Source organism: Branchiostoma lanceolatum, chromosome 10 (assembly GCF_035083965.1).
Source record: "Branchiostoma lanceolatum isolate klBraLanc5 chromosome 10, klBraLanc5.hap2, whole genome shotgun sequence".
NCBI classification, from domain to species: Eukaryota; Metazoa; Chordata; class Leptocardii; order Amphioxiformes; family Branchiostomatidae; genus Branchiostoma; species Branchiostoma lanceolatum.
Genome location: NC_089731.1, coordinates 4,200,694 through 4,216,240, shown reverse-complemented (window position 1 = coordinate 4,216,240; position 15,547 = coordinate 4,200,694). Strand labels below are relative to the sequence as shown.

The window sequence follows — 15,547 nt, the reverse complement described above, 5'->3', positions numbered from 1 at the left end:
TATAACATGCCTGCCATTTTCCACTGCAATAGTCAAATGTCCTATGAACAACTACAAGTAGCCATTCAGAAATACCTTTGTTATACAAAACAAAACATTTGCCTATCTTGTCTAAGATAGGTTGGCTAATCTCGAACAACACTTGTGAACTCACTGTTGAATAACAATTACATTTCACCACTTTTTTTAATACGAAGTTCCATGCATTTACACATCGTGAAAAAAGGAGTTTCGTTCATCGTTTTCAGTTGAAGGTACCGGTTTTTCGAACGTAGAATCAACAACAATGTCTGGTTTGGGTACCAAATCCTTTCGCTGGTATCCTCACATTGGTCAAGAATATGGCTTTTTAAATATGGGAAGTTCCTTTTTTTGTCAGTCAGACTTTTTTGAAGCGGATGACGCGGGACGGTATGGAGATTCGACTGCGGTCCCAGTCCACTGTTCGGAGGGTCTTTCTGGCAGGGCTGCCACATGTGTGATGACAGATGTCCAGGCTGTGCCATAAACAGATCAGCACCCCCACGATCAGACAGCTGATGATGACTGCAGTGTATACTGTTGCTGAGGAGGTCTGGGGGTTGGCCAGCGACTATGGGAACAGCAAGGGAATAAATAAGAGAATTGGATGAGATGTAGTACAGTTCTAGAAGCCAGAACCTTTCTCTACCGAGCCATCAATCTATGGAATACCTTGCCACCCAACATCAAATCATTGATGATCTCTGGCCAACTTGTTTAAGGCTTGTATTAGTGTAGTCTTACCTGTAGATGAGCCCTGGCAGGTAGGAAGGAGGGATTTAAGTCCAGGGCATGTCTGAAGTGGATACTGGCCTCGTGGTAGTTCCCATACGCTTTTAGTATTTCACCTGCAGAAGGCACACAGATTGTTAGACTGAATAATGATGCACATGTCCAGAACAGAAGATACAAACATGGGAAGTTCCAATGCAGTACCAAGGGAATCTGCTAGAACTTAGAAGGTCCACAATCGACCTTGACCTTTGTCTTCCCAAGACCTATCCACAAACCGAATATCACCACAATCGATCTATAGCTTCTTTTAAGTTCTGGATCAAAGTTGAACTGCAATTTCCAACACAAAAAATTGGACTTACGCAAATTTTCAACTGATCAACTCTTTGTCAAGGAACGAGCAATTGCTTCTAAGTAATTTGGGTATAAGTCTATTTTTAGGGTTTGAAATTACAGTTTAACTTTGATCCAAAATGACTTCTACCAACACAGATGAACTTTCAAGTGGTGCTTCAAATTTATTGATGGCCAAAGTATGCGGCAACACAAATTGACAAAGAGAATACAAAGGAGGACAGAGAGCCTTGACTATGCATATATGGAACAGGTGACATGTGAATATTCACCTAGTGTAAAGTGATGCAGCCAGCAGTTCTGTCCTGGCGGCTGCAGCTCCAGCGATCGTCTGGTCAGGTGGATGGCGTCGTCCAGATACTGCAGGTTAAACAACACTCGCGCCAGGTTCAGAAGGATGTCCGGGTTGCTAGGCGACAGGGACAACGCTTTCCGGAAGCACTCTATTGCCGAGAACGTGTTCCCGCGTATTCGGAAGAAGTTTCCTATCTGGTTGTAAACAGCTATCGACTTGGGATTCTGCAGAATATGGATAGAATAACTTTAAGAAGGATGCAAAATGTCAACTTTGCATAGCATGTAAGAATTTTTATGGCATATGCATTCAAATGTTTGTAGTCACTTGTCATAAATGCATGATGTTTATGTTATTTGGAAAAGACAGACATCAAGACATGTGGTAAAATTGTTGGAAACCCTAATTTCTGTTTGATACTCAGGCCTCAAAATTAACTTTTTTCCCTACTGTCCCAGCATTGTCCCAAAAATAAATTTCAACTGTCCCGAAGTGAGGATGGACTGTCCCAACCCTATTTTCAGAAATTATGTATTACAACAACTGTAAAGCTCAGTAAGAGTACAGTATTGCTGTGTAAGCTTATTGTCCATTGAAATAATCAACTCAGATTCAAACTTATCTTGTTTATTTTTTATTAGACAACAACAGATTTATTACATTATATCTTATGGATAGTAGTGCAACGTCCACTGCACATTTACAGGTAGACCACTTGCTGCAGTGCCTTATCATGTAACAAGTGGGAACTTCAAAAAGTCATTTTAAGAACATAATCTTTTTCTGAAAATAAACAGTACATAGTGAGTCACTGAGTGACACTAGTCTAGTACATTTACAGGGACCACTTGTACTTTATCAGTGGCAGGTGGGAAGAAAAGAATGAAATATTCTTCAGATTGTCTCTGTCTTTGGTACACAGTGTAACAACAATAGATAGTACACTAGTCTAGTACAGTCAAACGTGTCTAAGAAGACCACCCAGGGGACCGATAGAATTCTGGCGTCTTGGACACGTGGTCTTCTTACAAATAGAGATTGACATTAGTCAAGACAGAGGCACCGATTTCAACGTCATAAATTTATTAACAAGAATGCTAAACAAGATGCACTTAATCGTTCAACAGCAAAGCTCGTCTCCATTATACCGCTTTCGGATTCCACATTTACGATATTTCTTCCCTATTTTCCTGGATTATTTTGCAAAAATTCATGAAAATTCGCTTATTTTTGTGGCGAGCGGCGTCACTTTTACCATCGGCATTGTCTGTAAAAACTTGTGAATGGAGTCGATACCGCATAACAATGGGTCATTTCGCTACAACGCTAACGTTAAAAACAAAGGATCGATGTTTTGGGTTGAGTATCCGACACCCTACTGACGTTTTAAAATACAATTTTCATGTAAACAACACCAACTGCATCTGTTTACACCGTGAGTAGGTCAGAAAATAAGTTTACTGGCGAGTGTTGGCGAAAATTCTTACCGGGCACATGGTCGCCACAAGCGGGAACCTTCTTTCACAAAATCGGCGACGCCGCAGAAAAATCACCGGATCATTATGGCATTGTTACCCATGAAAAGATCGTGTATGGTTAAGTTTTTCTCCTGGTGTGAGTTTTAAACTCCCAAACCCGCCCAAACGCCAGAAATTTGCAGAGAAATACAGAAATATAGCCTCTAGCGTGCCTGTACATGTAGAAACGCATTGTTTATTTAGTTAGCATACTTCACTAGAGTAGAGGCATGGGTGAGCAGTTAAAAAAAAAAAAACATCCACGTATTATCTTCAAAACAAAATGTTATCAAGGCAAGTTTTCTTTATGTATATATTTTCTTTATGTAAAGAATGTTTTTGACGAAATAAGTTTAAATTTTGTACTATTGAATCAAGGATTGAATGTAGAGTAAAATCACACCACACGCAATAGTTCCACCCACATTGCAGTAGACTATCCCAATGACCTATGACCACTGGCGCCATCTTGGATTTCATCGCTGCAAAAGAGGCCGATTTACCGTGATTTCCCGCAACTTACCATTAAAAACTGACGTCGCCACACATTTGAAAATGACGTGGTCGTCTTAGATTACGTTTTGGTCGCTTGCGGTCCGGATCCGGTCTACCGCGGGGAGATAGGACATTCTGATGTTGATTAGTTGATTATTTTCCTATTGTCCCAAAAGTGTCCCAAATAGATTTTTCAGTTGTCCCGGCCTAAATTTTAGTGGCCCCGGGACATCGGGACATAGTTAAGATCGAGCCCTGGATACTTGTATTGATGCACACTTGAGTTGCTCATTGTGCAACTTCAATTTTTCAAAAGCTTGGCATACAAATTGGTTGCTATTTAGGAATATGAACAAATTTTACTTCAATTCAAACACTGAACATGTCCAAGAAAATGGAATCTCACCTCATCCAGAGTCATCATGAGATTTTGTTCCAGAGCGTTCATGCTGCATAAACTGTTGGATACCCTAATTTCTGCTTTATACTTGATGCCAACCTGTGTTGCTCATTGTGCAACCTTGAATTCTTCAATACAGGTGGCTTGGCATACAACGTAACTTTGTTGCCATTTAAAAAGAGGCAAACAAATTTACTTCAATTCAAACACTTAAAATATTCAAGAAAATGGAATCTCACCTCATCCAGAGTCATCCTGAGTCACGTAAGGAAATCTGTGTTGGTACTAATCATGATACAATACTAAACATTATTCTAATACTAAGGTATTCACAGATCAAATTTTCAACGACTACTGTGGCCTTCTTCAGGATCAATAACTCTAATAATGATTTTGTAACTTTGCGAATTTATGTTCGGCAGTGATTGGTCATTATTGATCCTGAAGAAGGCGACAGTGGTCGTTGAAAATTTGATCCGTGAAAATCTTAGATGTTTAGCATTGTATCATTGATACTTGATGCAAACCTGGGTGGTCCTTGTGCAACCTTCAATTCTTCAATAGACATCTAGGAAGACGAACAATTCAAACGCTTGATTTGTCCAAGAAAATGGAATCTCACCTCATCGAGAGTCATCCTGAGATTTTGTTCCAGAGCATTCATGTCGATCTCATCCCCTTCCGTTTTCTTGAAGATCATGGCGACCTCTGGTTCGGGGTGCGACTTGTGTTTGTGGCGCTGCGCGATGCCGTCCAGGTGGTCGTACTGCGTCGCGTTCACCGCCTCCCCGCAGGTCAGCAGCGTCGTTTCTGACTCAAGTTTTAACGATCTAAGGAAATAATGTCATGTATTATATGTAAGTAGGTAACCGGTGCAATGGCCAAGTTGGTAAAGTGCTCGCCTTGCACACGGTAGGTCGTGAGTTTGAACCCCGGCCGGGTCATAGCAAAGACTTTAAAAATGGTACATACTGCTTTCTCTGCTCAGCACTCAGCATTTGGGAAAGAGTGTGGAAGTTAAACACACATCACTACCAGCAGACCAGCCCCCTGCTGTAGTGACTTGCACAAATGTGTGTGGCCCAAGGGCTATAGAAATGGAGATGGGCGCCACCCTTATGCGTCTTTTCAAGACGCCCGGGTCACTATTATATGTAAGTAAATGTGTTGACAGCCACTCAAGGAGTATGGCAAGTCTACATGGATTCTTATTGGTCTGTTCTGTTGTATCCAAGCTTTTCTAGCCCTCCTAGTACATGTGGCATGGTGTGGTGTTAGCGTAAGGGTGTTTGGCTATGGCCTAGAACCCAGAACCCCTTGGTTAGAATCCCTTGACACTGAGGTTGTGTCCTTGGGAAAGGTAGTTTAAATGACATACATAACAGGTACCCAGGTGTAAAAATGGGTATTTCCGTTGGGAGCCTCCGAGGTAAAAGGCAGTGGAAGGAGAGGGATGCACAGGCTCTGGCTTCCAATACCGTGGCCAAGACACAGTGGCAAACAACCAACTGCTCCTTCGGCCTCAAACAAACTACCTTAACCATTACCTTTCTAATGACTAATTTCTTATTTGATGTTGGCGAAACTATTCACTATAATATATATATATGGGTAGATGGCAAGTTATCTCCAAGCAGATCTACAGGTGGGCAAGACAGTATGATAGTGGCAAGATTTGGTGGCAAGGTGGTCTTATAGAAAGATGAGATTGTCAATATGTTATAAATCATATAAATGTACATTATTTTACACCAAACTATAGCAGTCTGCGATGTTTACTCATTAAAGCATGCTGTAGTGTAATGCAGTAGATTCACCCTTCCTTGTGTATATTCCAGACCCTTGGGAATCTATCAAGTGGTGACTTCTCATCTCCAGCTAGTCATCTTACCTTAGAAGGCGTTCTACAGATCCTAACGCTAATCCACACGAGGTTGTGTGTCTCCCATTTGACAGGTGCAGAAATGTAAACAACAACTGACAGCTGATACCCTCTACTGTAGTACCGTTATCTGGACAACACAAAACGGGCAAATCTCACCTTTCTTGTCCACTAATTCTGCCAGATCCCAACTTCCCACATGTACTACAGGCTCCGTCTATCGCTCCCGGTCTCGAGTCCTCCCAGGGGTTTTGAGTATTTCTAGTTAAGATCCCGAGAAGAGGGTCCACCGCCTCGCCCTCCCCTACCAGCAGGTCGGAGACGTCTTCCCCGGCCGGCCGGACCAGCCCCCGCTCTTGGTCCAGCCGCCAGTGCGTGGCCGAGCGCGAGTCCGTGACGACGCTGGCCGAGACGATGTACAGCGCCATGTACGATATACTAGGAAGGTCTCCCGCCATGGCCGCCTCCTTAAACCATCGAGAAAACAAGGAAAATCCCGTCAAATCTGCCGAACACTAAATATTTGCCCAGATGTCAAAGGATGACCTCCTCCAACCACCGCGACGCATGCTGGTCCTGACGTCATCACTAACTTATTAACTTATTTGATGATGACCTTTGACATTACTAATGATAACCTTTGACACTCAGCCACGTTGCACACGCTGTGATGCGGCTCCAGCTGGGCGTATATCGACGCTTGGAGAAAAATAGTTCACACATTTCGCCTTTCTTTAGACACGCACACCAACAAATTACACCAAAAACATCCCACAAAATTAGATTTACAGCACATTTTAGACTTTATGAATAATTCTAATGATTCATTTTTTCGTCAGAAAGGAATGATTTTTGATGTATCATTCCGCGTAACTGTGTCTTGTTCTTCTCGCTCCAACATGGCTTCCCGTGTGCTGATCGTTCTGTTGGCGGCTCTTGTCGGCGTCCATGCGGGCGGCCGGACGCTCGTCCTGCTGGACAACCTCGCCATCAAGGAGTCCCACTCCGTGTTCTTCAAGTCTCTGGCAGGTAAGAAGGAGTGAAGATGGTGTAATGTGCCACCTGGAGGCGTGTGTTCATGTTCACCATGTGGGGAGGGGCACCACGTATGCGCACACCTAGCGTTTCCAGAGCCTACTCCTGCCGGCTCCTCGGCTCGAGGGCCAACATGTCCCCAAGAAAAGTTTGCATTGCTCGGGGTCTTTCTCATGGGGCTAAGATGAAATTTCCTCGGGGGCATGTTGGCCCTAGAGCCGAGGAGCTGGCCTGTGTGGGTCCAGGAAACGAAAGATAGGGGGGCAATCATAATTTATTCATCTGTACCCGAGTACATGTAGGTACCCACTTGAGTAATGAGGCTGTTGTGGTGCCTTAGTTTTAACATGCATCACGGCATCCCCATTTTACGTCCCTTCCGTAAAACGAATGCAGCTCCAACCAGGATGCCCTTCCCCGGATTTCAACTGTGAGGCTGCTACCAATTGAGCTACAGTGACATCAATCTTAGTATTTTTGAGCAACCAATGTGGTAGCATGACCGGTATGCCTAAACACCTCACCCGACCTCACCCCGACCTCATCCGAGTCTAAAATGCAGTGTACATGGGGCAGGGACATTATTTGACGTTCTGGATACCTTAAATATGCAATTATAAATGCAAAACAAGCAGCAAACTCCAAGTATTTGCCAGTTTTTGTAAGTTACTCCGCTCGTTTCCAAGATAGAAGGGTGATATGTGCCGTTTTGAGTATCATGGTCACGGAAAAAGTCAACAGTGCAGTCAAAATAGGTCAGATCAAGCATATAAATGTGTCTCCGGTATCGTGACAAGTTCACCAATCTTCTACAGTGCTTCAGAGGAATCAGACTTTTGTCAGAAACAAGATTTTTCGAGTCCAAGTTGATCTATTTTCCGCGGGGTTTCGCCATTGTTTTCAACCGAAATACGCACCATATGGGGGTTTCGCGGCACCCGTTAGAGCGGAGTAACTTATAAAAACGGGTAAATACTTACAGTTTTCTGCTGGTTTTGCATTCATAATTGTATATTTAACGTATCCAGAACGTCAAATAGTGTCCATGCCCCGTGTACACTGCATTTTAGACTCGGATGAGGTCGGGTGAGGTCGGATGAGGTCGGGTGAGGTGTTTAGGCATACCCTAGCATGACGATTGGTTCACAACTGCATAACTTTGAAATTCCTTGATTTCAGACCGAGGCTTTGACCTGACCTTCAAGACCGCCGACGACTCCAGCCTCGCTCTCATCAAGTACGGAGAGTTCCTCTTCGAACACCTCATCATCTTCGCTCCATCAGTGGAAGGTTCGAATTGTTTTTTGCTTGTTTCTTATAGTTATAACATATAACTAAATTCTAAGATACAGGTGTGTCTTGTTTGTTACACTTAGGTTTGTTTTTTTACCTAATAATAATATTCGATCAACTTGGTAAGATCATGTGAAGAAGAATATGCAGGTATGGTACGATACAGGCATGATATTCGTCTTCAGTGTGAAATACTGGAAATTCTTTTCTTTCTGGGGGACTTGAACATGGCAAGGGAGAGGGAAAGGAGGGCAGTGTTTTAAGTTGGCAGTTGCATCAATTGATTCAATTCTGCAGTACCGTACTGAGTAGTAATGTATGGAAATGCTTACTTGTATTCATACTAGTGGAGGCTGGAGAGGTTACAGCAAAACCAGAGAATAGATATTTCAAGATTGAGTTTGAGAACATTTTTAGAACAGTTTTCACATGTGTGTGATTGTTTTTCCCCCAGAATTCGGAGGCAACCTGGACACCAGCGCTCTGACAGAGTTCATTGATGGGGGTGGAAACATTCTGGTGGCTGCAAGCTCTGAAATCGGTAAGGATTGCTTCTTCTCTTATCTCATCTCATTAGCAGTGACTAGAGTTAGACTGTGTTACACAATTGAATCTCTCATTAACAGGGCCTGATAGGACCTCTATTCCCAGAGCTTGTGTAGCCTGGAATCCAAATCCTATTATAGCTCATGAGTCTCCTCTCCGCAAACCTATTATAGCTCATGCAAATTTACGGAGGGGAGACTAGGGAGCTATAATAGGTTTGGATTCCAGGCGAGAGCTTGTGGCTGTTCACATCAGACTGGAGAGAACCATTCCCTTTCCTAGAGTCACCAATAGGAGCTCAGGATCCTTGTCTCTATGGAAACCAGTCTTCACAGCCCCCAACACCATGTCAAAAGACAGCTATCAGTCTGACAATAATTGGTCCATTTTAGCAAATATGCATAGATAAACAGAATATGGGTGGGCCAAATTCTCCAGACTTTGGGGTGTTGGTCATGATGTCAAAAATCAAACCAATGCATCAAAAGGATCTTGAGTAACCTATAGCAGCAAATGCTCAAACACATGTCAAAAATGGCTCACAGAGGATATGTGACGCTCACTCACATGTAATGATGTATTTCAGGCGAGCCAATCCGTGAGCTGGCCAGCGAGTGTGGCGTGGAGTTTGACGAGGAGAAGACAGCTGTCATTGATCACCTGAACTACGACCTGGCAGATGAGGGACAGGTAAACACAGATACACCCCTGTAATACCTCCATATCTGTCTGTATACATGTACTAGTATATGGTATAACTGCCTCCTAGTGTAGCAAACCATCAATGCAGGCATGCAATGGAGACTGGTTATTTAAGGACAATATATCATATATTCCTGCACAAAAGGTCAAAAGCTGTGTATTGAAATGTGAATTTGAATAACTAAAAGTAAAAGAAAAAGCTTGTAGTAAGTTGTACATGTACTTTCTATCTTATATGCTATTCTAAAATTATGTACCCCCCCTTCCCAAAAAAGATAGATGAATTCACAGTAACATTGAAGCCATTGTACGTTGTTTTTTTATCTTTCCATAGGACTCTAACACTGTTAAGTAGTACAATTGTAGTTATTGTGTAACTTGTTGTTCTATCCCAGCACACGCTGATTGTTGCCGACCCAGAAAACCTCATCGATGTGAAGAACATCGTGGGAGCCAAACGGGACACTCCTATTCTCTTCAGGGGGGTGGGGTAAGTTTTTGTGATGTAGATATAACTGAATTGTCCCTAGACTAGAAACGTCAAATTCTTTAAGTTTGAGAAAATCATGTTACAATAGATGTCAAACTAAGGTAAATGGTAGGATATTCTCCACAGAATATGACTCACAGCTGAGAATACATTAATCCTTGAATCCGCTCAATATGCACATGTGAGTGATGTGACCTTTGTTTTTTACAGCATGGTAGCAGACACAGACAACCCGCTGGTGTTGGACGTCCTGACAGGATCCTCCACTTCCTACTCCTTCTACCCTGATGAGAAAGTGTCAGAGGTACGTCTGGCATTTTGTTTCTGTTTACTTGTTTTGCCTAATTGATAAACAGCATCAAAGCATAACACACCAGTTTTGTACAGTACTAGTAACTACAAGCTGCGTAAGACCAGACTGTTGTGTTATATCCACTGGATGGATCCCCCATTGCTTTCGATAGGTGTGGTGGGTAGGTGCAGCTCGTCCCATCTGAGGGCATGTCTCTAGTCTGAGCCTTTTCTGACCATAATAATTAATATTTCTGTTCTCAAAAGTTCCAGTATTTTTTTCAAAGAACATACTATGTATAGGATTTTGAACTGCTTTTACTTCTGACTTAGAATGTTTAACATATGTTTGAAATGTAACCTAGTAAGCTTCAAAGTTAAAATACATGTACTTGTGCTAAATGCTACTGTAAATCTAGAAATGTTTGCGGTCATCTCATTTTTGCGATGACCTTTCTAAATTCATGACAATGCAAATATGTGTTCATTGCTACTAGTACTTTAGTACAGAATCAGTTCTACTGTAAAATGAAGTCATGTGAAAACAGATCAATTTACGGTATTCTTTCCCACATCTCATTTTGCGATGACCTTTCTAAATTCATGACAATGCGAATATTGGTTCATTGCTACATGTACAAGTACTTTAGTACAAAATCATTTCTACCGTAAAATTAAGTCCCGGCGTGAAAACTGATCGATTTACGGTATTCTATCCCACCCCTCAGTACCCCCACGCTGTTGGGAAGAACACCCTCCTGGTGGCTGCGCTCCAGGCTAGGAACAACGCCCGCGTGGTGTTCACCGGGTCCCTGGAGCTGTTCAGCGATGAGTTCTTCACTGCCGCTGTACAGAAGGCGCTGGCTGGGGCACAGAAGTAAGGATTGTTTAAGAAACATATAATATATAACATCAACTCTAATAATCCCAACGGGTACCCTAAAGTAAAACAAAAGGTAAAGGTAGTGCTATAACCTTTTTTAGGTTGTACGGGCAGTGGGTTTCTTATCTACTGTGTCTAGGGCCCTCTCCTTCCTCTGCCTTTTAACGAAGTCGGATACTCATTTTTACATCTGGGTGAAGTGAGGAATATTGTGTCAAGTGATTTCCCACAGGCACAACATTGTGACATGTTAGGGGATTCCAACACAGGACTTACTATAGGGGTTCTAGGCCAAACACCCTGCTACATGTAGTATCTGTTACACCAACACAACGCCACTAGTCATTAGTTATAGACGATTACGTTTGTATAGTCTAGTCTAGTCTAGTCTAGCCTCTTTTATACCTAGTTTTTACCCTGTTACATGTATTTTATGTATGTTGTGTGCAATAAGCCCTCGGGCAGGAATTTGCGATAAACTTATTATTATTGAAAGTGTTGTGCAAGACTTACCTGCTCACGCAGCAGAAGCACAAGTCGCACTGGAGACGTGGCCCCAGACACAATAACATCTGTTCTGTAATGTTTTATGTGTGGGTCACGACACCAGCAATAGCTGCCATTGTCCCACGTGTATTGTACCGTTGCACTCCTAATAAAACCAAAAATCAAAACTTTTGTTTCATTTCCTCAGGCACGACAAGTCGGGTAACGAGGCGTTCGCCCTGGCGCTGTCTCGCTGGGTGTTCAAGGAGGAGGGCGTTCTGCGTGGGGGGGTAGTCAGTCATCATCGCAAGGGGGAGCAGGAACCCCCCACGGCTTACACCGTCATGGAGGAAGTGGTACGGTCCAAACATTATTTTTTCCCTATTTTGTTTTGTTTGTTTGAACCTTTGTTTATTCATGATAAGCTCAAATCGGCACACAGGCCCCTTTTCATTGAGGTCATGAGGGAAGAGGTAAGGGTCAGATACAATATAGCAGAGATACAGTCATTAGAGTCCTATAACTCAATATCAACATATATCATTACATATTGATAGTTATGAAGCATTGTCAAATACATGTAAGTGGCTTGTTCATCGAAGTCACCATAATTTACCCCGATTTTCTGAATCTGTCTTACATAAGGGAAAGAACCCCCAGAATATTTAAAGATTTGTAACCCACAGACATCATTTTCTGTGTTTTGAAGGACACAAATTTTTTGCTGACACTTTACTTTATTTTATGTTGTGCACCCGAAATTTTTTGTGTACCCAATTTTTTGGGTTGGGTGCACCTATTCCCAAAAATGAATTTCTTAGAGATGGTTTTATTCAAGGAAATAATACAAATCAGCCTTGTGGCAAAAGCTAAACTGCGCCGATATTTACAGTTGATTACATTGATGACTACATACACAAGTTGGGATTGTATCTATGGGGTTATATTTATTTTGCGCCATGGAAGCTAGATACAATACATTACGTACACGTAAGTGTAAGATTACACGTCCTAGTCAGTTTTATAGACAATTATATCTATAAAGGATTAAAAACCATATGATAAAAGGAATGGCAATGCTAAACTAGATCTATAAGTATAACTTTGAAAATTTCGAGCCCTGAATGTCCTCCTCCCCGCTGCAGGTCTACAGCATCGTCATTGAGCAGCTGGTGGAAGGGAAGTGGGTTCCGTTCGACGCCAACGACGTGCAGCTGGAGTTCGTGAGGATCGACCCTTTCGTGCGCACCACCATGCAGCGCAAAGGTCAGGAGTTTATTTGTTTATTTTGATTTACCACATTTTGTGGAAGGATTGACATAACAGGTGAACTATCACCTTTTCAAGATGTCATCCCAGACCGGACTGTAAGATTTGGACCATCGCACACCGGGGCATGCCCCTACTCTTTTTTGAAAGGTGTGGTGGGTTCTTTAACATGTGCAGGGTGTGGCTCTCCCCAAACACGGGACCTCCTTTTAACGTCCTATCTGAGGGACGTCCCTAACCCTAGATGAGCTAGGTACTCATTTACACCTGAGTGAAGTGAGGAAAGTCGTGTTAAGTGCCTTTCCCAAGGGCACAACGTCGGGGCGCAAGTTCGGACATGTCTCTGGGCACAACCCGGCATTAGATCCCGGGTCCCATTGTTTGACAGCCGCGCGCTCTACACTTGCGCCACACGACGCCACACACACAGGAGTTGCCGCTAATACTGTAAAATATTCGCAATGGCTTTATGTACTGTAGGTTTGTGAATATTAAGTCATCCTGGAAATTGAAGAATAAAAGAAAAGATTCGAACTGTAATACAATCTGTACAACTGGATTATGGTATGAAATTATCAGACGTCTCAAGTGCTCACCAAACACTTTTCATCAGTGAAGAAAATAATGTTTTTTTCATGGCTTTATGTTCATATGTTAGGTAACTGGTACTCAAGCAACTAGATAGGTTTCTAAACGGTCAGATGTTTCAGATAACATCCACTACCTTTCATCAGTGATGAAACAAGATCTGTGCTTCACCAGGCTTTAGGCCAAACCAATTTGATTTCTTGGTTAACGGATTTTTATTTTTAATTCTAGCAACAAAAAACAATCTTGAAAACAGAAGGCTGGGGTGAAAACTTGCACCTGACCCTGTTCACTCCCTGAAACTGTGTGCACCAAATTAAAAACATTCCTCTGAGATTCTGTTTTCATGTTGTTTTTCCAATCTAGCATTTAAAAACATTTTTTTTTATTCTGTTAACCAAGAAAATAAGATGGTGTGGCCTTATGTTGAACTTCACAGTTTACTCGTTGACCTCTCCACCCAAAATCTTCACATCTGGGAACATCCTTTTTTGTCTTCCACCCCCTTCTCCTGCATTTGTTCATTCACAGCTACTGCCGACTCTTGATTTTGGCAGTGCCACGAAAAGTGTTACAAACATACTGTACTAAAATGGTTGTGGGTAACTCTCCTGTTAACTTTATTCAACTTCATGTAAAAATGGTTGTACAAGTACAGGCAAGCAACCCATACTTAATCAGTCGAAGTACAGAACTGATAAATTGCAGCACAGTGCAAGTTTACTAGATAATATGTGATACTGATCATACTGACCAGATTATTTTCCTTCGTTTTAGGAGGGAAGTTTGTGGCGGAGTTCAAGTTACCTGACGTGTACGGCGTGTTCCAGTACCGCGTGGACTACAACAGGCTAGGATACACTCACCTGTTCTCTACTACTCAGGTAGGCTATACTCACCTGTTTGTTTGTTTGTTTATCTTTATTTCACCAGGTGAATCATGTCGCCAGCTGGCGATTTTCAACGAGCCCTGGGGTGAAATCCCAAGTTTGTTGTCGCTCACCCGACATTCACGCTTCTTGAAAAGGTCACAGTCATTCGTTGTACTTGTTGAAAAGAGCCACAGGAATTTCCCAGGTACAATGAAAATCTAACTGTATTGTACATAGTGTCTGTCACGACCAGTGGAAGAATAGCCCTTCAGTGAGCTAAACTGGTTCAAGATCACTTTCTTTCTCTTTCACGTTTCACCTCATTCCTGAATTTTTGCCGTCCCTAGGTGTCAGTGCGTCCGTTCACCCACACACAGTACGAGCGTTTCATCGCAGCGGCCTACCCGTACTACGCCAGCGCCTTCTCCATGATGTTCGGCCTCTTCGTCTTCAGCCTCGTGTTTCTACACCACCGCGAAGACACCAAGGAAAAGGCAGAATAACACTTAAAAGGAATCCTCGTCTCTTTGGCCTTTTTTTTTTACAATGCACCTATTTTGTATTGTTTTAGCTTCCAATCATCTTCATTTGTAGAATGGCTGTTTCTTTTTCTGTATAATCTTGTTCATGGTTCTGACTGTGTTTATTCAAATGTATTGTGAGGCCCCTAACTTGTGAACAATTCTTGTCTAGACACGTTCCGTTTACGTCTCAGAGGCCTTCAACTTTGACATAGTACTCACAAACCATTTCACTGGAAAATTTGCAGTTTGAACCATGAACTCTCTTGTTGAGAGCAGAGATTACTTGTAAACACAAAACTTGATGTGTTAAAAGTCTCTCCTGACTTTGTTGTAACCAACTGTTCAAATATGACTTATGAATGTGCTTATGTAAGAGAAAGCTGCACACAGTAACTACAGACAGGAAAACAATGTTTTATATGCGAAAAATACATGTACTTACAAGATAGCATGCAGACTGCACAGATTCTTGTGTAGTGTCTTCATGACAAGTACGACACTCTGTGTTAAGCCCCCCTCTCACTGGATCCCCAGCCGCGGGTCCAGTGAGAGGCGGGGCTTTATAAAGCTGCCCGCTGTTCTGTGTCCTGTGAAATGGCTGACACGTTTGTACAACTGTTTTCCACATGAAGATGACCATTAAGCTATGAAGAGATGTTCCCTTGGAGAGGGTTTCAATAAAATTGCAACAAAACATACACACGTATGGCGCTGATTTTACTGTATATTTTTGTGTGGAAATGCGTGCATGTTTGTATGTATGAATGTTGTTACACTTTTGCTATGCAGTCCATTTGAACTGGGACTGAGAATCACAGCAGCTACGATACGCTTTTACAGAGGTTGATCTTGATCTTGATGGGGTAAAG

The 15,547-nt window shown here is 42.4% G+C and overlaps 2 protein-coding genes across 2 annotated transcripts; one reads left to right on the top strand and one right to left on the bottom strand.

Moving 5' to 3' along the window:
- Window positions 1-194: 194 nt before the first annotated feature.
- On the bottom strand, window positions 195-6,277 carry LOC136442906 (uncharacterized). Its single transcript, XM_066439926.1, has 5 exons — window positions 5,859-6,277; window positions 4,440-4,647; window positions 1,383-1,629; window positions 766-869; window positions 195-592 (listed from the first exon to the last, which is right to left on the bottom strand). Exons 1-5 carry the CDS (start codon window positions 6,155-6,157, stop codon window positions 380-382), a joined length of 1,071 nt encoding a protein of 356 aa, XP_066296023.1. The 5' UTR covers window positions 6,158-6,277; the 3' UTR covers window positions 195-379.
- A 294-nt stretch (window positions 6,278-6,571) lies between these two features.
- LOC136442905 (dolichyl-diphosphooligosaccharide--protein glycosyltransferase 48 kDa subunit-like) lies at window positions 6,572-14,769 on the top strand. The gene is made up of 11 exons (XM_066439925.1): window positions 6,572-6,728; window positions 7,914-8,024; window positions 8,482-8,568; window positions 9,160-9,263; window positions 9,671-9,765; window positions 9,976-10,069; window positions 10,785-10,933; window positions 11,634-11,781; window positions 12,571-12,691; window positions 14,060-14,166; window positions 14,502-14,769. Exons 1-11 carry the CDS (start codon window positions 6,599-6,601, stop codon window positions 14,655-14,657), a joined length of 1,302 nt encoding a protein of 433 aa, XP_066296022.1. The 5' UTR covers window positions 6,572-6,598; the 3' UTR covers window positions 14,658-14,769.
- The last annotated feature ends 778 nt before the right edge of the window (window positions 14,770-15,547 follow it).